Source organism: Notamacropus eugenii, chromosome 2 (assembly GCF_028372415.1).
Source record: "Notamacropus eugenii isolate mMacEug1 chromosome 2, mMacEug1.pri_v2, whole genome shotgun sequence".
In the NCBI taxonomy this organism is placed as follows: Eukaryota; Metazoa; Chordata; class Mammalia; order Diprotodontia; family Macropodidae; genus Notamacropus; species Notamacropus eugenii.
Window position 1 is genome coordinate 500,187,698 of NC_092873.1, and position 23,103 is coordinate 500,210,800.

At 40.4% G+C, this 23,103-nt stretch overlaps 2 protein-coding genes across 7 annotated transcripts in view; one reads left to right on the top strand and one right to left on the bottom strand.

Annotated features, from left to right (window-relative positions):
• Window positions 1-23,103, bottom strand: part of LOC140529956 (guanylate-binding protein 7-like) — a 433,747-nt gene that overhangs the window by 251,660 nt on the left and 158,984 nt on the right. The window lies entirely within an intron of this gene.
• LOC140529951 (guanylate-binding protein 7-like) lies at window positions 1,940-22,894 on the top strand. The gene is made up of 10 exons (XM_072649001.1): window positions 1,940-2,791; window positions 4,874-5,001; window positions 11,725-11,834; window positions 13,073-13,266; window positions 15,513-15,758; window positions 17,196-17,476; window positions 18,257-18,469; window positions 19,013-19,115; window positions 19,963-20,156; window positions 22,593-22,894. The coding sequence occupies exons 1-10, from the start codon at window positions 2,602-2,604 to the stop codon at window positions 22,812-22,814; spliced, it is 1,881 nt and encodes a 626-aa protein (XP_072505102.1). The 5' UTR covers window positions 1,940-2,601; the 3' UTR covers window positions 22,815-22,894.

Here is a 23,103-nt window from a genome sequence, read left to right on the forward strand (position 1 = left end):
TATTTTAACACTTCTTTAAAGGGACGTAGGTCATCTATGTGAAGAATTTGTTCTTTAAGCCTCTGAGCTGCCTGTTTTCCTGGGAAATGCAAAAGACGTACAGGCAGTTTTTGAGGTTGGCATTAGAAAATGCTTTCGTTGAAGCTCTCACGTCTGGTGAATAATGAGGCATTTGCTACATCTCTCAAATACTACACCCATACATACATTTAGTTTCCTATTCTAGGGTTAGGGAGTTAGGAACAAGAAGATTTGCTTTTGGTTTCAGTTTCTCTTGTCACTGTCACCATTTCCTTCTCACTATAAATGACGGAAGCACTTTGACAGCCAGCAAAGAGAGGAGATGAAAAGGAAGGCCAAATAAGGGAAGAACTGAGAGAAAGAGTAAACTTGTGAGAGCATTCCTGAATGGTTTAGCTTGAAGCCTCGTGAAACCGGTAAGTGTTTCTCTTGTCTTCCTTGCATCTTTTCCCTGGAGCTTGAAAGTTTGTCTCAGGATTAAAACCCAACAAGAGGCAAAGTCACTAGGCTGGTTTGCCATTTCCTTCTCCAGTGAATCATCTATTGTCAGCCAGTACTCACTCCCAGCACAACAAAACAGTGATCCAAGAGGCAAAGGGTAGATTGAGCTCATTCCTTAGAATGATGCTGAATCCTAAGAAAATAAGTAGGGAAAGCACAAAGAGGAGTAACACTACTGGTTCCCTAAGTGCTTTAGAGAAAGTATCTCATTTAAGTCATACAACAACCCAGTGAAATAGGCACTTTGCTATCGTGCCCCTTGCACAGATGAGGAACCTGAGGTGCAGAGACATTAAGTCCATGGTCACCCAGCTAGGATGTGTGTCTGACAGGACAGAAGCCCAGCTCCTCCTGACTTCGGGTTCAGCCCCATATCCCAACTTGCCCCATGGCCTCTAGAAGTCCCATGTTAGGGGATTCCATCTCTTGTCATTTTTCCTTATCTTCTTCTGACCGGGAATATCCAGTTGCTGGCTATTTTGAATCCAAGAGAAATGGGGAAAGTCTCCTTGCAGTGCTCTATATTATCCAATGGGAATGATATCTTATGAGGTCAGAGTTGATACCAGGAGCAGCCTGCTCTCCACGTATGACACAGTGAAGCCTGCCTTGGCCCAAACTCTGGGATGTTCCCAGGAGTAAATATGCCCAGTCTATCTATATTAGACGAGAAACTCAGGGAAAACAATTGTCACCAAGCAGAAATAATCTCTGGTGACACTGAGAAATAACGAGGGTGATTGTTCACACTTCTGACTTCATTCCCTGGATCCCAAAAAGGCAACTGAAATTATTTGTGGCTCAACCACTTCTGTAACGGTTGGGTTCAACTAGGGCTCAGAGCTTCAGGGAGGCGTGAGGCTCTCCCACTCCAGAGCTGTCACCTGGAGGGAATCAAGGTGGCCAGAATCTCAGGCATTGTCGGAGCAGCCAGAGGGGATGGTTCTAGATTCCTTTAAGGAGGTCAGAATTTGGGATCCTTGTTCCCTATCTGGAAAGGGGCTGTCTTCCAACAATGACTTTTGTTTGTCCGGACCTAAGGTTTCATTGGTGTAATAATGTCCTAGGGATGAAACTCCTTCTACCAGTGTAGGCCTACAACTCTTCTGCAATCTATAATTTTTGAAACATCCACCAGCCGTTGGCAGATTAAGGAATTTTCCTAGGGTCACAAATTCAGGTTGTGTCAGAGGCAGTATTGAATCTATGTCCTCTTGACTCCCAAACAAACTCTCTATCCACTCTTCCACGATGCCAATGATTAAGGACAGTGCAATGCCACAGTCAAATCAAAGAGCTCCCTGGTGTCCACAAATTCAGTGCAAAATGCAGGAAGCAGGAAACAGCAATTGAAGCAGTAATGAGAAATTTCAAGGTGGGGTGGAGGAAGGGAGGGATGGACAGAAATCACCTAAAAGTCACTCAGGCACTACTAAGAAGGACTGGCACCAGAGATTAATAAAAAACACTATTTATCTCAAAGTATTTGCACCAGACGGTGCCCCATATTATCTCTCCCTTACACCAATGCACGGCCATGGCAGCTGTGGACCTGGACCTACATAATGCAAAGAGATATGATTTTTATATGAGGTAGAACCTTGCAGGGTGGGACTTTCAAGCCTGGGAATGTTTTCCCTCGGTGACAGCCCTAGGGATCAAGAATGAACTGACAGGACATCTGCTCAAGGCAGCTCAGGGGTGCAGTGGATAGAGAGCTGGGCCAGGAGTCAGGAAACCTGTGTTTAAACCCCAGAAACTGCCCCACTTTCCTCATCTGTAAGAATGGGGATGGTAATTGTACATAACTCCCAGACTTACCATAAGGCAATATTTGTAAAGTGCTGTTTAACTCTTAAGACACTACCCAAAGGTAATTATCATCATTGCCATTACTATTATCAGTATTATCTGCCATTGGCAGTTCTGCGTTCCTAAAAACAGAAATCCTCAAGCACAGGGGATCCTCCCTTCTGCTGTTACAAATATCTGACTCACCTTGGCAGTCTCATTTGAAGATTATGTGAATTCTGCTTCTCAATTTCTGTCCAAGGGGCTCCTCTTCATTTGCAGGTGACCATGGCATCAGCAGTGCCCATGGAGGCCCCCATATGCCTGGTAGAAAACAGTAATGGAGAGCTGATGGTAAACCAGCAAGCCCTACAGATTCTTACTTCCATTACCAAGCCAGTGGTGGTGGTAGCTATAGTTGGCCTGTACCGTACTGGAAAATCCTACCTGATGAACAGGCTGGCAGGAAAGAACAAAGGTAAGTGTAGTTCTGGACCCCTGGAGTCTAAATTTGGGGGAAATTGTGCCACAGGATTAGAGTTGCTACAAGAAATGTCTAAGAATTAATGAAGGCTTAAAAGTTGGCCTCTGGTTTACTGTTGCCTTCCAGTTGGTCAACAAGCATTTATTAAGTGCCTACTGTATGCTAGAAACTCTCCTAAGTGCTGAGGAGACAAAGAAAGGAAAATTCAATCCCTGCTCTCAAGGAGCACACAGTCTCAAGGGGGAGAGAACATGCAAATAACTGTGTGCAAATGAGATCTATACAAGATACATTGGAGGTAATCATTAGAGGAAAACCACTAGCACTAAAGGGAGCTAGAAAAGTTTCTCACTTAACTTTATCTGAGAATTGAAGGAAGACAGACAAACCAAAAGGCAGAGATGAGAGGGGAGCATCCCAAGCAGGAGAGATTGAGTCAGGTGATGGAGTGTTCATCAAAGACTTAGATCATAGGCTGTAATACTTGTGAATTAAATTACCCCACAACAAATATCTGCATGACATGAAGAGCCAAATGTTGTAGTGTTAAAAGTGTTTGCATTTCTTTAAAAATGGAAACACGTCTTGTCCCTGGTTGCTGTCCCCTGGCTGCTTGTCTCCTAATGGCTGTCTATCTTACCTACTGCTAGCCTGAGTCTGCTCAGGATTATCGCCTCTACATTATGTTTGTCTGAGAATGCAGCTGTCAGTTACTTCTGTGATTAATCAGAGCAGCCAAATCATAAGATCGAAACATTTTAACAAGAATTTTTAACAAGAATTTTAACAAGAATTAAACGACAGAAAACAGCAAAAAGAAAGATAATTCCCCTCAAGAGGAAAACTTTTGGGGTTATTAAGGAGCCAAAGAGAAGTGCCTTCTTTGTGCAGACTTGTGGTTTATGGGCGTTCTGGACAAGGCCTCAAAGAGGATGTAATTCTGGACTTGAGTGAAATCTAAGTTCACTTGTATATATAGACACTGACTGACACAGCATGATCGTGGGCAGGTCACTTGATCTTGGTTTGTGTGATTTTCGTCAAGTGTAAAATGGATATAACTAGAGTATCTATGCTGTAGGGTTGTTGTCAGAATCAAATGAGATATTTGTGAATTGCTTAGCACAGTGCATGGTATACTGTAGGCATTTAATAATGCCTGTTTCCTTTGCTTGTATCTCCCCAGTAGGGAAAGATATTGTTATCTCATGTGAGGACAGTTTTTCAGTAACAACTTACTAAATCAGAGTGAAAGTGAAGCTGGATTGATTCTAGGAAATCACCTCATAGATGTGCTATGCTATGCTTTGTGTGTGTATGTAACTGGCCAGTGGTTCCTGTTGAATGGAGACTTTGGCTTCTCTTGTAGATCAACTCTTTTCCTGTCACTTCAGGTCTTAGAAAGTTTCCTGGGGGCTGCGTGAGGGAGGGGCACACAGAGATTCAGTGACTTGCCCAGGGTCCCACAGCTGTCCTATGTCCTTCCTTGCTCTGTACCAACACTCCCATGATGTTCTTCTCTGGGCTGCTCTTCCTTCTCTAAGTTCAGGTTTCTGAAGTTGGCCTAAACTTTTTGCAGCCTTGGCTGTGACTGATAGTGCTTAGAAAGGTGATGTCTCCAGGCACCCCTGAAGCCCTCACCCATCTTGTTTGCCAGCTTAACCATAAATCTTACTCCATCAGTCTAATCTCACAGTGCTTTGGGTGAACTGAATGCATGCATTCTTCTGTCTCAAGCTGGTGATGTTGGTAAATGTGGGAATGGGAACCAGGAAGACCTGACTGTGAAAGCTGCCTCAGCTGCTCACTGGCTGTGTGACCCAGGTCTAGTAATTTACCACCCTCAGTCTCAGTTTAGTCATAAAAGAAACACCTAGTTCACAGTATTAATGTGAAGACAGAAGGAGAGAATACACATAAAATATACCAGATAAATGCTAACTTAAGTCCTTATTTTTATTCTTTCCCCACTGGAAAGCTTCCCATCCTCTCCCTTTAGGACCAAAAGGTTTGGCTTTTACAGCCTCTGGGCTTCCTGCCTCCAATGGACCCTCATGTCTCACCTTTCCCTTGCAGGTTTCTCCCTTGGTTCCACTGTGCAGTCTCACACAAAGGGCATCTGGATGTGGTGTGTTCCTCATCCCAGCAAATTTGACCATACCTTAGTTCTGCTTGATACTGAGGGCCTTGGAGACGTGGAAAAGGTAAATGAATCAGGGACATTCTGATTGCTCAATTCCCCTCTCTAGCTCTGCCTGACCTAAGAATGAATGACCTCTTATACGTGGCAGGCCTGTGTGGGGGTACAACAAACTATGGCCAAGGGGGGCTTGTGCAATGTATCCGTGGTGTGATCAAGCTGGATGGGCCCTGGGATGCTGCCATCATGTTGAAAAAGAAGGCCATGCCAAGTAAACATAAAGGACCCATCACAGGGTCCTACTACTCTCCTTGTATCAAGGACTTCCCAGAAGTTCCAGCTGAAGAAAAAAATGGGCCAAAAGAGGAAGTGACCAAAACCCTAAGATGAGGCTGGCGCTGACCTCAGATCAGACTGACTATCTAGGAATCCCTGTTCTTTCAGATGGTTCCCCTTTCTTTGAAAGGCCTCTGAAAACCTACTTCTGCACTTGTTCCTCCAGGCTATAAATTTACCAGTGAATAAAAAAGAGGAGTCTACCTAGTAGCTGGGCTCAGGGGATAAAAATATCAAAGCCACCCAGTCCCCTCCTTCAAGGAGTAGCCAGGGGACATATTGGCTAGAGTGCTGGGCTTGGGGCCAGAAAGATCTGACTTTGAATTCTACCTCAGAGAGTCATGCGCTGTGTGACCCTGGGAAGTCACTTGAACCCTCTCTAACTCAGTTTCCACATTTGTAAAACAGGGATAATAATAGCACCTATATCCTAAACTTATTGTTTAGCTCAAATGAGATAATCTGTGCAAAATCCTTTGCTAAACTTATACAAATGTAAAGCAATGCACAGCTGTCAGGTATTGGCAGGCTGTATATAAAAGCCAGGGAAACTGATCATCCCTCAATGCATCCTGTAACATCTGATTAGTGGTTGCTTTATTTCATGTAGAAATTCTTGTTCTTTAGGGTTTTTTTGCAACTGCTAGGGCCCCACACTTCTGTGAATGTAGAAGAGCTCAAATTGCTGGCTAGAGTATGGGCACCTGAATAGAGCCATCTCTGTATGTGACTATGCTGACCTGCTGAGGTCCCATACTCTCTAGCATTAGATTCCTTCCCAAGTTGGCTTTATCCTCATCAAGGTACACATTCATGGGTACAATCTCAAGGAGAAATTGTGAAGTCTTAAGAGCAAAGGCCCTATTGTCCTCCCCAAGAAGACTATGACCATGCCAAGTCAATTAAAAAATATAAGTAGCTAGTATGTGTCAGGCACCATGCTATGTGCTGAGGATAAAAAACAAGAAAAGGAAAGAAAGAAAATGAAGCTTGCAAACTAATGGAGGAAGAAAAATGGAAGCTGAAAATGGGGAAGGGGGAAATTGGAAATCCTGTGCAGGGACATGATATTGCTAAAACCAAGCAGAGCTGCTGATAGAAAATGGAGAATTACCTGGAAAGTTCTCATCTGAGTCCCCTCTAAAAGAAGGTTTTGGGAAGCATTTTCTGCTGTACACTCCAGTCCTCCAATCAGAGAGAAGAGGCAATTGAGAGAGCTGAGAAGGTGCTGAGAATCAATAATTCTTTTTTTCTTTTTTTTTAGCAAGGTGATGAGATTTAAGGGGGAGCCTGGAGAAGGCATGATGGGTATGACAGTCCTTGAAGTCCAAATCACTGATGGAAAATGGAGAGATTAATTATCAAGGTCCTTTTCCTTGGCAATAATAAGAGACTTTAGAAAATCATATGATGGTATGTTAGAAAATCAACTAAAAAGCTACTTTAAATAATAATTAACAACTTTAGCCAAATTGCAGGATATAAAATAAATTCCCATCATGATCAGAAGTTCCATATATTACCAACAAAGCCCAGCATCAAGAGGCAGAAAGAGAAATTCCATTTCAAACACTGTATATTGAACTGTACTTGCCAAAACAACACCAGGACCTATATGAACACAATTACAAAACACTTTTCACGCAAATAAAGTCAGATTTAAACAACTGGGAACATATTCATTGTTCACACATAGGCTGAGCCAATATAATAAAAATAATTTTTCAAAAGCTTACCTAAATTAATTTATTTATTCAGTGCCATAAGAATCAAGCTAGCAATAAGTTATTTTATAGAGCTAGAAAAAATAACAAAATTCATCTGGAAGAAGAAAAGGTCAAGAATATCAAGTGAGTCAATGAAAGAAAATGTGAAAGAAGATGGTCTAGACTTACCAGATCTCAAACTATGTTATAAAGTGGCAATTATCAAAACAATTCCATACTGGCTGAAAAAAGTGGTGGGTCAGTGGAACAGATTAGGCATAGAGTAATATTGTAGTAAATGACCCTAGTAATTTAGGATATGATAAACCTCAAAATCCAAAGTTTGGGGACAAAAACAGAGGGCAACTTGACAGGGGCTGGGGACTGGAGAAAAGTATGACAGAAACTAAGTATAGACTAATAACTCGTATTGCATACCAAGATAAGGCCAAAATGGGTACATGATTTACACTGAAAGGGTGATACCATAAGCAAATTGGGAGAGTCGGGAGTACTTTACCTGTCAGAAGGAAAGCAGAAAACTGGGGACAAATTTTCTGTAGCAAGTATTTCTAATTAAGGCCTCATTTCTCAAATATGTAGAGAACTGCGTCATTATAAGAATACAAGTTATCCCCCAGTTAATAAATGGTCAGAGGATACGAACAGGCAGTTTTCAGACAAAGAAGTCAAAGCTATTGGTAGTCATATTAAAAAATGCTCCAAATCACTACTGATTAGAGAAACACAAATTAAAACAATTCTGAGGCATTACCTCAACCCTATCAGATTGACTAATAGACAAAAAAAGGAAAGTGTTGGAAAGGATGTGGAAAAATTGGGACACTAAGGCACTGTTATAAGAGTTGTGAACTGATACAACTATTCAGGAAAGCAATTAGAAACAATGCTCACAGGGCAATCAGGTTGTGTATAACCTTTGATCCAGTAATGCCACTATCAAGTCTGTATTCCAAAGAGATCATAAAAAAGGGGGAAAGGACCTATGTGCGTGAAAATATTTATAGCAGCTCATTTTGTGGTGGCAAAGAAGTAGAAATTGAGGGCAGGACTGTCAGTTGGGGAAGAGCTGAACAAATTGTGCTACAAGATTCTGATAAAATATTATTCTGCTAGAAGCAATGATGTGCAGGTGGATTTCTGAAAAACCTGTAAAGACTTACATGAACTGATGCAAAGTGAAGTGAATAGAACCAGGAGAACATTGTACACATTAACAGCAATATTGTATGATGAAAAATTGTGAATGATTTAGCTATTCACATCAATAGGGTGATGCAAGAGAATCCCAAAGGACTCTTGAAGAAACATGCTATTTGACTCCAGAGAAAGAATACAACTAAAATAGATTATATTTTCTTTTCTTCCTTCCTTCCATCATTCTTTCCTTCCTCTTCCTCTCATTCTTCTTTTATTTTATTTTTATTTTTCATTTTTAACATTGTTCATATCACATAAAACAATTCCAGCTTTGGTCAGGTGATGCTTCTTTTAAAGCATTTACAATATAGACCACAAATGATTTTTTTTTAACATTAACCAACTGAGACACAAATAATAACTGTATGCTAACTTCACAAGCCCCTGACCTAATTGTCTCCACACTATTACTGAGAATTAAAGGACTCTAACTTAATGCTGTTGGTGTAAAGTCCTAAGCCTAATAGCTTAATTTTAGACTTGACCTCGGATGTTCCCCTATCAACAATCTATAATTTAATAGATCTGGTATCAAGCTTACAAACCTTTTGACTATAGGAAATTGCCACCAAGAGTAGGGACATTGAAGGGAAACAATATCTCCCCAACTTCATGTCAGTTCCAGGCAGAAATAGATTGTCAACTTGCATTCAGTCAGGCTTAAAGTCTGCCAGGTGTCAGCGGGGAAATTGAGTCAGGAGAATTCTACTTCAATCCAGGCTGAACAGCCACTCTCCCACTCTTCCCATTAGATCACCTTTTTGCAGTTCATACCAACATCTCACAGGCTTAGTAGAATCATGGATTGGAGGCTCAGACTGCCTTTCTTGCTATCCATATCTGGAGTTAGACTCAGAAGAACAGTCAGTTAATAGTTCCATAGAATCTTAAAATAGCAAATTCCAATAACCGGGTTTCAGATACAACTATAATTTCACATTGGCTAAGGAACATCTTTTGAGGCAAGTCTTAAGTGGCTTACATGCCTTTCTATACATGTTCTAGTTCCTGATAAAATAATAATCATAAAATCAAATTTACCATTAAAACCTTAACTTCTCCATCAATGCCAAATTTTACCTGAGGTTACCCCCCTCTAGGAAACCTAGACTAAAATTCTTTTCCCTAAACTAAAGATGGCTCTGATTTAGTTTCAGTAATTAATTCAGTCAATTTTTTAAATACTAATTACTTTTACATCACTTGGTAACACGTCCAACTTTCCTCCCCATCTCACTCCTCCTCCCACCCCCAATATCTTGCATTCTGATTACCCTTTCCCTCAATGTATCCTCCCTTCTGTCATACCCCTCCATTCCCTTATACCCATCTTCTCTCTTTTCTTGTAGGGCAAGATAAATTTCTATACCCCATTACCTGTGTTTCTTATTTCCTGGTTATGTGCAATAGTAATTCTCAACATTGGTTTCTAATACTTTGAATTCCAACTTCTCTCTCTCCCTCCCTCCCTCCCCATCCCCACTGAGAAGGTAAGCAATTCAACACAGACTAAATATATGTCGTTTTGCAAAAGACTTCCATAATAATCATGTTGTGTAATACTAACTATATTGTCCTCTATCCTTCCCTATCCCCCTATTTTTTGTCCCCTTATTTGACCTTGTCCCCTCCCTAAAGTGTTTATTTCTAGTTACTCTCTTTTTCCATTTGCCTTCCCTTCTATCATTCCCCTCACCCCAGTTGTCACCTCCTCCCCTACTTTCCTGTAGTGTAAGATAGATTTGTCATACCAAATTTAGTGAGCATGTTATTCCCTTCTTAAGCCATATGTGAAGAGAGTAAGCTTCACATTTCCCCTCTCCCCTTCTCCCTTTTCTCCTCCATTGAACAAGATTTTTCTTATCTCTTTTAAGAGTTATAGCTTGCCCCATTCCCTTTCTTCCTTTCTCCTCCCAGTATTTTCCTCCCTTACCCCTTAATTTTTATTTTATTTTTTATGGAAATCATGTCTTCTGATTCAACACAATCTGTACTCTCTGCCTATATATGTGTGTATATGTGTGTGTGTGTGTATGTACAATCCCTCTACCTACCCAAATACTGAGAAAGTCTTTTATGATTTTTCTTTCCTGTTTACCTTTTCATGCTTCTCTTGATTCTTCTGTTTTAAAGTCAAATTTTCTCTTCAGTTCTGGCCTTTTCATCATGAATGCTTGAAAGTCCTCTATATCATTGAATGACCATTTATTTCCTTGAAGTATTATACTCAGTTTTGCTGGGTAGGTGATTCTTGGTTTTAATCCCAGTTCCTTTGACTTCTGGAATATCCTATTCAAACCCCTTCAATCCTTTAATGTTGAAGCTGCTAGATCTTGTGTTATCCTGATTGTATTTCCACAATACTCGAGTTGTTTCTTCCTAGCTGCTTGCAGTATTTTCTCCTTGACCTGGGAACTATGAAATTTGGCCACAATATTCCTAGGAGTTTCTCTCTTCAGGTCTCTTTCAGGAGGTGACCCGTGGATTCTTTCAATATTCATTTTACCCTCTGGTTCTTGAATATCAGGACAGTTTTCCTTGATAATTTCATGGAAAATAATGTCTAGACTCTTGTTTATCATGGCTTTCAGGTAGTCCCATAATTTTTAAATTGTCTCTCTTGGATCTGTTTCTGAGATCAGTTGGTTTTCCAATGAGATGTTTCACATTATCTTCTATTTTTTCAATCTTATGGTTTTGTTTGTTAACTGCTTGGTTTATGTCATAGTCATTAGCTTCCCTGAACTCAATTCTCTCTTTCAAAGAACTATTTTGTTCAGTAGCTGTGGGGGAAGCACTAGAGTATATGCATCTTTTTCCTCTGCCATCTTGCCCCTGCCCCCTCTTCCTTTCGTTCTTTTTTAAAATTTTGTTCAAGTTTTCCTATGCAAATTGAATAATATGGAAATATTGTACATGATTGCACATAATCTTTATCAGACTGCTTGTGATCTCAGGGACGGGGGAGGGGAGGGTGCACAGGATAGAATTTGGAACTTGAAACCTAAGAAAAAACAAAGGTTAAAAATTATTTTACCATGTAATTGAGGAAAAAATGAAATATTATTTGAAAAAAAAAGTGAATGCAAAAGTAGACTCCAGCTTTGCCAGCCTGATCTTTCTCTGATTGGCTAGATTAAAAAGTCAAATAGATAAAATATCTTTCTCTGATTGGCTAGATTAAAAAGTCAAATGGATAAAATATTGTCAAATAGATAAAAAGATGGATATAAAGATAGGTAGATAGATAAATAGATAGATAGATAGATAGATAGATAGATAGATAGATAGATAGATAGATAGATAGATAGATAGACAGATAGATAGATAGATTAGATAAATCTTTTAGGCATAGATTCCAAGCAATGACTTAGACTAAATCTCGGGCCCCAATCCTAAGACATAAAATCTTGAACAATGTGTATTCCTTGACTCCAGTGGAACTGATCACCTACTCTATGAGTGATACAGTGTCAAAGAGGAAGATCTGAATAATAGGCTCACTTACATAATCTGTTTTGTAGGGTGACTCCAAGAATGACTCCTGGATCTTTGCCCTGGCCATCCTGCTCAGCAGCACTTTTGTCTACAACAGCATGAGCACCATTGGCCACCAGGCCTTGGAACAGATGCAGTATCCTTTCAGAACTTCAGAACATCCATGACTTCTTCAATGTTAATGATCCTTTACCAGGATAGATGATAAACTATCCACACTTTAGCAACCACCCTCATGAGTTATTTTGCCCAGAAATACACCTTACTAGGTGGCCAATCTTTTGGGTTCAGTGTCCCCAAACCAGACTGGCTGATCCTTGCATGACAGCCTGGCACCAGGTGCACAAGTGAAGCCTTGGACGGACCTTGGTTGAGATTGCCATTAGACATCAGGATTCCACTTCCATCTTCAAGAACTCTGAAATGTTAATCATTCCATTTTTCCTTCTGTTTTGTCACTGCCAAGCCTCTTCTTCACTCCTCTTCCTCATCTCACTTCACTCTTCCTCCTCTACATCCCATCCTTCACCTTTGTCTCACATGAAGAGGTGGCCCCTCTCCTTGCAAAAGCAAAGGCCTTGCATATGCTCTTGGTTGCATCTCATCCTGTCATTTCTAACAGGTTTTTCTTTCTATCATCCTTGCTCTTTCACTAATTTTCAATCTCTCCCTATCTATTGACTGCTTCTCTGTCACCTGCAAAATCAGTCATGTTTTCCCCATCTTTAAAAAACCTTCACTTGATGCTATCAGCTATCTTAAAAAACTAGTCATATTTCTCTACTTTCCTTCCTAGTGAAACACATTGAGAGGTCGGTTCTGCTTTCCTTGCTCTCACTCTCTTCTATCCCCTCTGACCTCATCATTCAACTGAACCTCCTCTGTTCAAAATTACCAATAATCTCTAAATTACCATGTCTACTGGTCCTTTCTCAATCCTCATTCTTCTTGACTTCTCTGAAGGCTTTGTCATTGTGGGTCAAGTTCTTGAGCTCCTTGAGAGCACAGACCGTGTTTTGGTCTTTATTTTTATGTGCCTAGCACTTAGAACACTGTCTGATGCCCAGTGAACATTTAATAAATATTTCTTGACTGGCTGGTTCAGTACAAGAACTTGTGTTCAAATAGTATAGCAATCAGGAATTAAAATGAGACCTCAATAAGACTTGAAGAAACATCAAGCTGATCAGGGACTCCCCTGAAAAGCTCTTGATTTTCAGTCCTTTTACATCTGTAATTGAAATCCCATGAGTACAGAAGGGAAGGTGGAGGAGAGAATTTATATGATTCACTTCAGGGAAGGGAAGATCCCACAAGCAATACTTGAATTTATGATATTGGCGAATATTTCCTTTTCTTTATCCATGATCTTAGATATGTGACAGAGGTGACAGAGCTAATTAAAGCCAAAGCCTCACCTAATGCTATTGGAGAAGACTCACCAGAGTTTGTGGGCTTCTTCCCAGATTTGGTGTGGACTGTGCGAGATTTTACATTGGAGCTTAAGCTAGATGGCCATCCCATCACCCCAGATGAGTACCTGGAAAATGCCTTGAAACTCAGTGAAGGTAATTTTTTAGGAGTTAAGACTGGCCTATGAGTGGCTCTTGGCAATAAAGGGGAAAGTGATACCAATACTTTTCCTCTTCTTTGGAGCTTAGCTGTTTATTCCTGGTGTTTATTCTTTTGAATTTCTTACATAGACTATAGAAATCAAGGCTGAAAACTATCAAGGATCTCATGGCTTTATTGAGGATCAGTTAATCTTTTTTTTTTTTTTGGAAGCTCCAGGATTTTCATTGTTTACTGACCTCTTCCAAGGGGGGAGATACTTCCTGAGATAACTGATTTTTGCCAACTTCTGTGATGGATTTGTCTCTTATGGACTTACAAAAGGGAGTTGATGTTTCTGTATGTCCTGCAGTTGGTTTGCAAGCATGGAATTTCAATGAAAGAGAATGACTTGATTTTAAGGATTATTTCATTCAATCCAGGGAAGTGCCTGAGGAATTCTTCTTCTCTTGTAACATAGACCTTATTCATAAGAAGAGATAGATAGCCATATCCTTGGGAAGGCACATTGTGCATAAAATGGGAATGACATTTGGAGTCAGAAGCCCTGGGTTCAAATAAAACCTCTGGTGCTGGCTAGACATGTGACTTTGGGTAAGTTATTTAATGTCTCTGAGTCTCTCAGTTTTATCATCTGCAAAATGAAGAGTTTAGACTCTAAGATGTCCAAAAAAAACTCTAGCTATGGATCCATTAGCTAGTGAGGACAGAGAGTTTCTCCCCTTGAGAATTCTACAGAAGTGCTGGCTATGTCTCTCTCAAATATATCTTGTTTATCTTAAAGATTTCTGAGTGACCATCAGATTCTCCCATTCAGCTCTGTCATTGCTCCAGTAACCTTTCTTCTGACACTTCACAAGGGGTTATAAATCTAACTGTACATATCTTTAATCATGCACTATTTTCATTGTAGTCTGGTAAATGCTTGATGGCATACAGGCAGGGATGCTGATCTCATTGGAAATATCTAAATCATGTTTGGCAATAAGTTCCTTCAATTCCAGTCAAAAAAGACATTCATTAAATGTCTACTCTACCCAAGGGACTGTGCTAGGTGATCAGCGTACAGTGACAAAAATGCCTGCCCTCAAATAGGTTACAAGCTAGTTGGGGAAAACGTGAAAGATAAATGAGTAAATATGCAGAATAAATGTAGGGAACAAAGGAGGTAGAAAGGACTAAGGAATCACAGGGATAATCAAAGGTCTCTGGAGAAGGGCTGCAGAGAGTTCCAGGATCCAAGAGGAAAAGGGGACAGGGAAGAAAGTCCAGACATAGGAACTCCCTGGCCAGAAACACACAAATGAGTGAAGGGATATCATATATAGAGAAACACTAGGCCAGTTTTATTGAAATAGAGAATGGAAGGAGAATAATATGAATCCAAACTAGAAGCATTAAAACCAGATTGGGAAAGGTTTAACAGCAAAGAATCAGGTTTTTATTTGGTTCCAGAGGCATTGGCCAAGCACTATAGCTAGCTTCTTGAGTCAGACAGTGCCATAATCAGACTTGTTCATCCCTATATCAGTTTGGTAAAGTGTGTGCAATAAGTAGGAGAGAGGAGGAAGTAGAGGCTAGAAGACCAGTTAGGAGGCTACTGCAAAAGTCCAGGTGAGAAGTAATGAGGGTCTGAATTCAGGGGAATGTGGGGTGTAAGCAGATAGAAGGCAATGAATTCAAGAATTGACATGGGGGTACAATACAACTAACTGGTCATAAAGGATATGGGTGAGAAAGAAGTGTTGAAAATGACTTCTGAGACAGTTTCCTCTCAATGGCTAATTCTGTTTGTAGAAGAAGAATTGTTCTTAACTTCATACAAGGAGGACTTCCTTCTATTAACCTGATCTTAGCCTTCAGCTCTTAGATCTTTTTCATTTTAGGAAGCCACAATTCTCTTTCTGTGTTATTCATAAGTAGTCCAATAATTTGCCAAGCTTTGTGTAATCATATATCAACTATGAATCTGTGAGAGGTTCCATTCAGATTTGGGTCAAATGCAGTTTCTCTACATGTTTTTAGGTGTTTCCTATCACAATGCATTATCAGTACAAGAAAATGTTTGATTTCTACTAATCTTTCCCTAAATTTGTTCCATTTTTAAAATTCTGTATCTATCATTCTAACTTAGGATTGGATACATGGAGACTTGAATACAGCAATTACCAGTCTTAAGCATCTTCTTCACCCTCTTGTCCCAGGCCTGTATCTTACCATGATCTGTTTTCCTATCCCTCAGGTGAGCATCCCAAAATTCAAATGGACAACCTTCCTCGAGAATGCATCAGAAAATTCTTTCCAAAACGGAAGTGTTTTACATTTGACCGTCCAACAAATAATAATTCAATCTTAGCCCATCTTGAAGATGTCCAAGAAAGCCAGCTGGAGCCTGCATTCAAGGATCAGGCAGAAAACTTCTGCTCTTACATCTTTTCCAATGCAAAACCCAAGACCCTTAGTGGGGGAATCATGGTCAATGGGAATCGTGAGTTTTATATGCTCTCTTGCATACTTGATGGGGACTGCATATGTGTTCTTTGTTTCTTTGCACATGGATAGGCATTGTAAGGTTTTTATTTTAATGCCCTTATGTACTTGGTTTTCATTTTTGTTTTCCTAGCTTTCAGTTTAAAATGCCTAGGAATATGCACTCTGAGACAATGTTAGTGATCTTTGATGGATTAGATTAAATTAAATTAGAGAGGAACCACAGGTGTAAAGAAAGGCATTTGCCTTAATTCTCAAAAGGTTAAGTGAGTGGATTTAACAAAGTATAACCCAGTGACGCTGACTTCTATTTCTGACAATATTCTAGAGCACATTATAAAGGGAATAGTTTGTAAGCATTAAGAAAGAGAAGCAGTGGTAACTAAAATTCGATAAATAAAGCAAATTTTCTTCTTTGATACTGTAACTGGATTGCTGTAAGTCAGAGAAATAGTGACACCTTAACATAGATATAAACAGAATATTTAACAGTGCATCACACTATGATTATGAACAAGACAGAAATATAAAAGAGATGGTAATAGTGTTAGGTAGATTCAGAACATATTAAATGACCTGACCCCCCAAAATAGCCCTTAATAACTTGAGGTCAAATTGAAGGGAAGTCTATAATGCCATGGCTCAAGTTTTTAGTATATTCTCAATAATGTTGACAAAGTTAAAGATGATGCAATTGGAATGGTGATCCAATGTGCAGATGTCATAGAGCTCAGAAGAACAACTACTACCTTGAAATGAAAGAAATGAGATACAATGTTACCCTGACAGAATAAAATAAATGATAGAACCTGATAAGAATAAATGCAAACTTTTCTATTTGGGTATAAAAATCAACTTACATAGAGGATAAGGGAAATAGAGATAGAAAATAATTCTTGGGGAAAAGATCTGCAGTAGTCTCAAATGCAAAGTTATTCAATGCCTTCATTGCCAAGAATGAGCCAAGTATTTGGATCCAGTTAGGTCACATCTGGTATTCTGTGTTCAGTTCTAGGCACCTCACTTTAGGAAACACATAGACAAGGTCAAACATTTCCAGAAAAGCACAACTAAACCCAGTGAAAGGACTGATGCTCACACAAGAACAGGACCAAGGAAGGAGGCTTCCCCTTGACCCCAAAAGTCAAAATCAGGAGAAATGGGTAGAATTTGCCAAGAGGCATATTTTGGTTTGACAAATAATTGAGCATTCCTAATCATTTAAAATGTTAAAACATAGAAGTGGCTAGCTTGAGTCATCATGCTCTGTCCTTAGATCAAAATTACCCAGGTGTGATTAGAAGCCACTTGCTAAGATTACTGTCAAAGAGATCCTTGACTAGACATGGGTTCTACTAACTAGATAATTAATACTTGGAACAAATTGAATGAAGGTTGCCCCTTGCCTAATCTTCCATTTCATTTTGTCTATCAGGGTTGGGAAAGCTGCTGGAGACCTATGTGAAGACAATCTCTAGTGGAGACATTCCCTGCCTGGAGAATGCAGTATTGGCATTGGCTCAGACTGAGAACTCAGCTGCTGTGCAAAAAGCTACCAACCATTACATAGAACAAATGACCCTAAGGGTGGACTTCCCCACAGAAACCCTCCAGGACCTGCTAAAGCAACATACAGATTGTGAAAAAGAAGCCATCTCAGTTTTCATGAAGCATTCATTCAAGGATGACACATTCAAGTTCCAGGGGGAACTGGTGGTATGTCCTCTCAGTTATATTTCTCCACTTAACTTCTCTTTTCTCAGTGAAGCCTAGAGACTTGTCAGAGTCTTTACACTTTTTTTCATCTTGGGAACTGTATCCCCAGCTCATAAGAGAAGAAACTGATTTCTCTAGAGACCAAGAAGCAGGAAGACCTAAATCTCACTTGCCATGAAGATTCTTCCTCCTTGTGACACATTGAAATCAGTTACTTCTTAGAGGACAAAATACCACCCACTCACATATTTGCTGAATAGATGGAGTCATGGTCTCTCAGAACACACTACAGTTTTTTTCAAGCTCACAAACTCACTCATCTCTACACACCTTCCCACTCTCAACACCCTTGGATTCCTTCTAGGAGCATCTCCTGCCAGCTCAAATGTCTGCTCTGTCTTACTTAGCCTGGTAACACTCACTTGACCTACACCCAAGGCAGAATCAATATTATAGACTTTCAGTACTGACAGGGACATGGAGGATCGTTTGGAAAGCGGGTACTTTGGTCCCCAAAGAGGATAAGTGATTCATTCATGGAGCCCTCTCAGCTCTCAGGTCAGAATTTTAAGTTTATTCTATCATAGTATACATCTTTCCAGAGAAACAAATGTAAGTAGACTTTCTCTCAAGAGTTTCTTTAGAATCTCCCTCACTTCACAATGAAATAGGGAACTCTGATAGTGTTTGAGGCATCGTATCAATCTCATCTATTATTATTACTGCTATTATATCTCTTCCTTTTCCCATTGTCTTTCTCTCTTTCTATTTCACTGGCAGGAAAACTTAGAATCCAAGAAGGATGATTTCATTTGTCAAAATGAGGAAAAGTCTACCAAATATTGCCAATCTAAGCTTGAGTACCTCTCACAGAGGCTGATGGAAGCCATTTCTCAAGGCACCTACTCTGTGCCGGGGGGTTACCAGCTCTACAGGAAAGAAAGAGAAAAAATAATGAATGATTATCATCAAGTTCCCAGGAAAGGGGTAAAGGTGAGCAAAGACCTGGAGGCCAGCAGTGGTGACACTGCAAGGAGGGACCCACTGATCCCACTGGGTATTTGAGTATTGACTTTCTCTACCCAATAATCACCCAAGAGGAGAATGTCTGAACACTGTTGCCTTTTTAGTTCACATCTCACCTGGAAGTTCTTGACAGAAATCCCTTCTTTCTTCCTAGAGAATGTGCTATGGAATTTAGGAAGCTGAGCCATATGAGGGTCATAGTAGACCAGACTTGATGCGGGTTGTCCTAGTATTTCAGGTTCAAGGTTGGAATGAAATGGTACACTCATAACTGTACCTCCTTGTGCTTTGGGATTTTGGTACTTTTGGTATTGACAAATAAATCATATTAATGGCCTTTGTATTTAGACTCCTGTGCCACTCATGTCCCAAGAATGTTGTCAATACCTTTTAAGAATAAGATATTCTAGCCTATAGAGCAGATATTGCTCCTACCACAGAATGTTTGCCCTTCTCAGCATCTGACTCCATCTGGGGGAAAATATATGTCTGTCTTGTGTGTTTGTCCAGGCAGATGAGGTCCTCCAAAGGTTTCTACACTCGCAGGCAAAGACAGAAAAAGTCATCCTGCAGACAGATCAAACTATCACTGAACAAGAGAAGGTTTTGGAAGGTACAGGGAGCTGGGGTCTGATGATCTAGTCATGGAGGGGATTTGGTGGGTTTGGAACAAAATTTTCCCAAAGGGCCTCAGTGTGACATGAAAATTTTCCTGAAATACTTGAGATTTTTTCTTTTCTAATGTTCCAGACCTTGCTGGATTTGTAAACAGCAACTGTGACCACTACCAGGAGGTCAGAGAAGCTGACTTCCTCAACTCTGCTTCTCTTGGTCTAATCAAGGAAAAAGAAATTTAGGAATTCCCAGTCTCTTTCTCATAGTCAGTGACTCCCTCTTACTTCCAGGATCATATATAAACTCCCCCATTCAACATAAAAAGTCCTTCATAAGTTGGCCATTTCCTACCTTTACTGCTTCTTATACCTTACTACCCTCTACACATGCCATGTCTCAGCAGCACTGATTACTTTCAGTTCCTCAGATACAACAAGCCATCTCTGATCTCCAGGCCTTTCCACTCATTGTACCTAAATCCATTAATGCTTTACGTCATACCTAGCCCATGGCTCCTTTAGAGACCCACCTCAAATCCCACCTTCTTCAAAAGGTATTTCCTGTCCCTCCAGCTTTTAACATACCTTCATGTCTTCCAATTCATTTGCCCCTTATTTATTCTTATATTTCTGAAATCTACACAATTATTTGAATTCTGTTTCTTCTCTTAGGATATCAGCTTCTTGAGGGCAGGAATTATTTTTAAACTCTTTTTTTTTGTCTCTCAAGTGCTTAGCGCACTGCCAGGCCCTAAGTAAGCACTAGTAAATTCTTGTTGACCAACTGACAAGAGATGAAAACTAGCCTTACCTAATGTAATCTATGTTTTCTATTCAATTAAACAGTTGAACAGCTGAAAAGAGAAGCAGTTGAGAAGGAGAAGAAGTTGTTGGAACAGCAACAAATGGAAATGCAACAGAAGATGGAAGTTCAGCAGAGAAGTTATGAAGAAAACATCAAACAATTGAAAGAGAAGATGGAGGAAGATAGGATCCAGATCCTGGAAGAACACAAAAGCATTTTGGATCATAAGCTAAAGGTACATGGAGTCTGGGATCAGTAGCTGTGTTTAGGAAGCAACATCACCATCATGGCAGGAAAGGGATGGGCAGATGCACAGGGAAGGAATATTTGCCCTCATGTGAGTTAGCATGATGGAGAGCAAAGGACCCTGGACTTTTCATCAGAAGATCTAGGTTTGAGCCCTTTCCTCCTCTTCCTCCTCAATGTTCTCACCTGTAATACAGGATCAATTGCATCTGCCTCACTGAGTGCATAGAATTGTTGTGTGGATCAAATGTTTTTGTGTCATTCATGGAGCATTCCCCTTATCCCCCCCACCTCTGCCCCAGCTCTCACAATTAGGTGCCCAGGAAAGTCTATTCCAAGTTCAAGTTATTCTACAGGTCATCTCCCTATGAGATTCCACTTTCACAAGACTCTACCAAAGTCTTTGTTTTTCTAGTGAACTAGAAGACACACTTAGTTCAAAGCAAATACCTATGGCCCATAGGCTTTTCTGCTGTATCTTTTTTATACAAGGCAGACAACTTAACATACAATTGTTTGTCTAAAGAACATCCCTCAATGGTTTTTCTCCCATAGGAGATCTATGAATTCCTCTGAGCCTCAACTGGAATGGGCCTTTTCTCTTCAGAAGGAGATTCCAGAACCCAGGGACCAAGTTCTTTGGAACATAGATCCAGGGCCATCCCAACTGACTTGTACATTCAGGCTTAAGGCTACTTTTGAATTCTATTTCCTTCTCAGCAGTATCTCTGCCGGGATCCTCTCTGTCTTGAGATCAGAAAATTCTGGCTTAACTTCCATTGCTAAACTTGTCATTGATAGTATCTGATAAGAGATATCCTTTCTGAAAATTGTACAGGACTTAGTTCAAGCCCCCCAGTGTATTCATCCCCAAATCCTTGGCTCTTCCCTGCAAATGTAAGAGAGCGTGAGTTGGACCTGTGACCTCACTGATGGAAGTAACTGCAGTGGGAAGATTCCCTCTACCAGTACAATCAGCACCACGCTGTAGGGATTGTCCTAGAGAATTTCCAGGGGCCCTGAGGAAACTAAATGACTTGTCCTGGGTCCCACATCCACGATGTATCAGGGGTAGGACTTCAATCCAGGTCTTCCTGACTCTAAAGCCATGCTGCCTCATACAAATAACAGGGGATCAAGAAAGACACAGGAACAACTCTGAGCCCAGAGGACAAGGTCATTGTGTTCTGCACCCACCACGTTCCTAGCCTTTTGTATGTAATTGCAGTAGGAAAAAAATTCCATAATGTGGGTTTAAACAAATGTGGTTTGACAACCAAAAAGTGCCATGAACCTTTCAGGTCCTGTGATTAGTAATTCTAATATCATAGCACAGAGAGGGAAATCTCAAAGGGAACTGGATTGGATCTGTCTCCCCTCTACCCCACTCTGATTGAACCCTCTGAATTCACATCAAAACCTCTTTGTTCTCAACAAAGACCCTAAAAATATCTAAGCTGTCTGTGGAGTCATCTGTAATCCTAAGAACCCTGGACAATGCAAGTTAATTCCAGAGTCCCCTGGGGCTTGGGGCTGCTAAGATGATGCCAAGTATCCCAGACTGAGTCAATTGTACCCTCCTACCTGACCCCACAACTGCTGGGTCCTGGACCAAGAACATATCCAGTGGCTGACCTTGTTACTTTAGGATCATTATCAATAAGCCCCTACCCAAGGACAATGGGATAGAGTAGGTCCTGCCTAAACTCCTGAAATTGGGCCAGATGCAGCCTATGCTAGTAACAGAGATAGCAGATACTGATTCACATTTGTTTCAGGGTTGACCAAAGGGCCAAGCCACTTTGAAGTTGACTTGAACCTATCCTAATTCACTCTATAGCTATTATTTTATGCCCCTTTTCAAAAGTGGACATCTGGGTCACTCAAGTATGAATTGAGAATATTGCTGAAGATGATGGCTAGCATTTTATGTATCTCTTTAAGGATTACAAAGCAAAAATTATCTCATTTTTATCCTCACAACAATCTGGTAAGTTAGGTGCTTTATCAGTTAAGGAACAGTTAAGTCACAGCTAATGAATATCAGAGGTAGGATTCAAACTCAGGTCTTCCTAGGTACACGTCCAACACTCTACCACCTAGGTCTCCCCTTTTAGGACCATGGTTCCAACCCAATTGATCTTGTGTTCAGCTGTCAAGATTGCAGCTTTGGCCCTGATTTCTAGCTTCTTGTCTCTAGCAGTGGGAAAATAATGAAATATTGCAGAGGAAGCCTAACCTATAGATGGATTTGCTCACTGCTCAGGGATGTCCCTTGAGGAGAAATCCTCTGTACCATTTTTCCCCTCTCCTAATATGCCCAGGACTCACAGCTTATACAGGAGAAATGGATAGATTTGCCTGTTTATTGGTGGAATGGGAACAAAGTACTGTGCAATGCTGATGAGCTTTTGACTTGTCTTAGGAACAAAAGAGGCTGATGAAGGAAGGGTTTCATGAGAAAGCTGAAGAAATGAAAAAACAGATGAAGGACCTACAAACAAAGATTAATGATGCTGAGAATAAACAGCCTTCCTGGTGGTCTTCGGCTTTAGATAATTTTGGCACTGGATTGATGGTCCTGTTACCTGGTGCAGGAGCATTCCTTGGCTTGGGGATGAAGATATTGAGCAAATTGGTGCCATAACCAAATGGGTTTCAGTTTCTCAAAAAAGTTAAAGAATGTATTTGTTCCATCTAATAAAACATGGCACTGAGACTTCCTTATATGTGTGTGTATGTGTGTATGTGTTTGTGTTTCCTGTTTCTAATTCACCCCAAGTATTAAAAAGTAAAGCTGATGCTCACCAGACAGGATGAAGAACACTGGGGGAAATTCACATGAAAGGCATCCATTTCCTCAGTGCTGGTGAGATGAGACTTCATTCCACCAAGTGAAAGACATCTTTTCTTCAAGGTAAATGGTCTGGAGGGCA

Bases quoted from the DNA above. Each gene is read 5' to 3' on its own strand.
- LOC140529951 (XM_072649001.1), top strand. From the start codon at position 2,602: ATGGCATCAGCAGTGCCCATGGAGGCCCCCATATGCCTGGTAGAAAAC. The intron at 13,267-15,512 runs GTAATTTTTTAG...CCTATCCCTCAG, and splicing joins TGCCTTGAAACTCAGTGAAG to GTGAGCATCCCAAAATTCAA. The intron at 17,477-18,256 runs GTATGTCCTCTC...TTTCACTGGCAG, and splicing joins AGTTCCAGGGGGAACTGGTG to GAAAACTTAGAATCCAAGAA.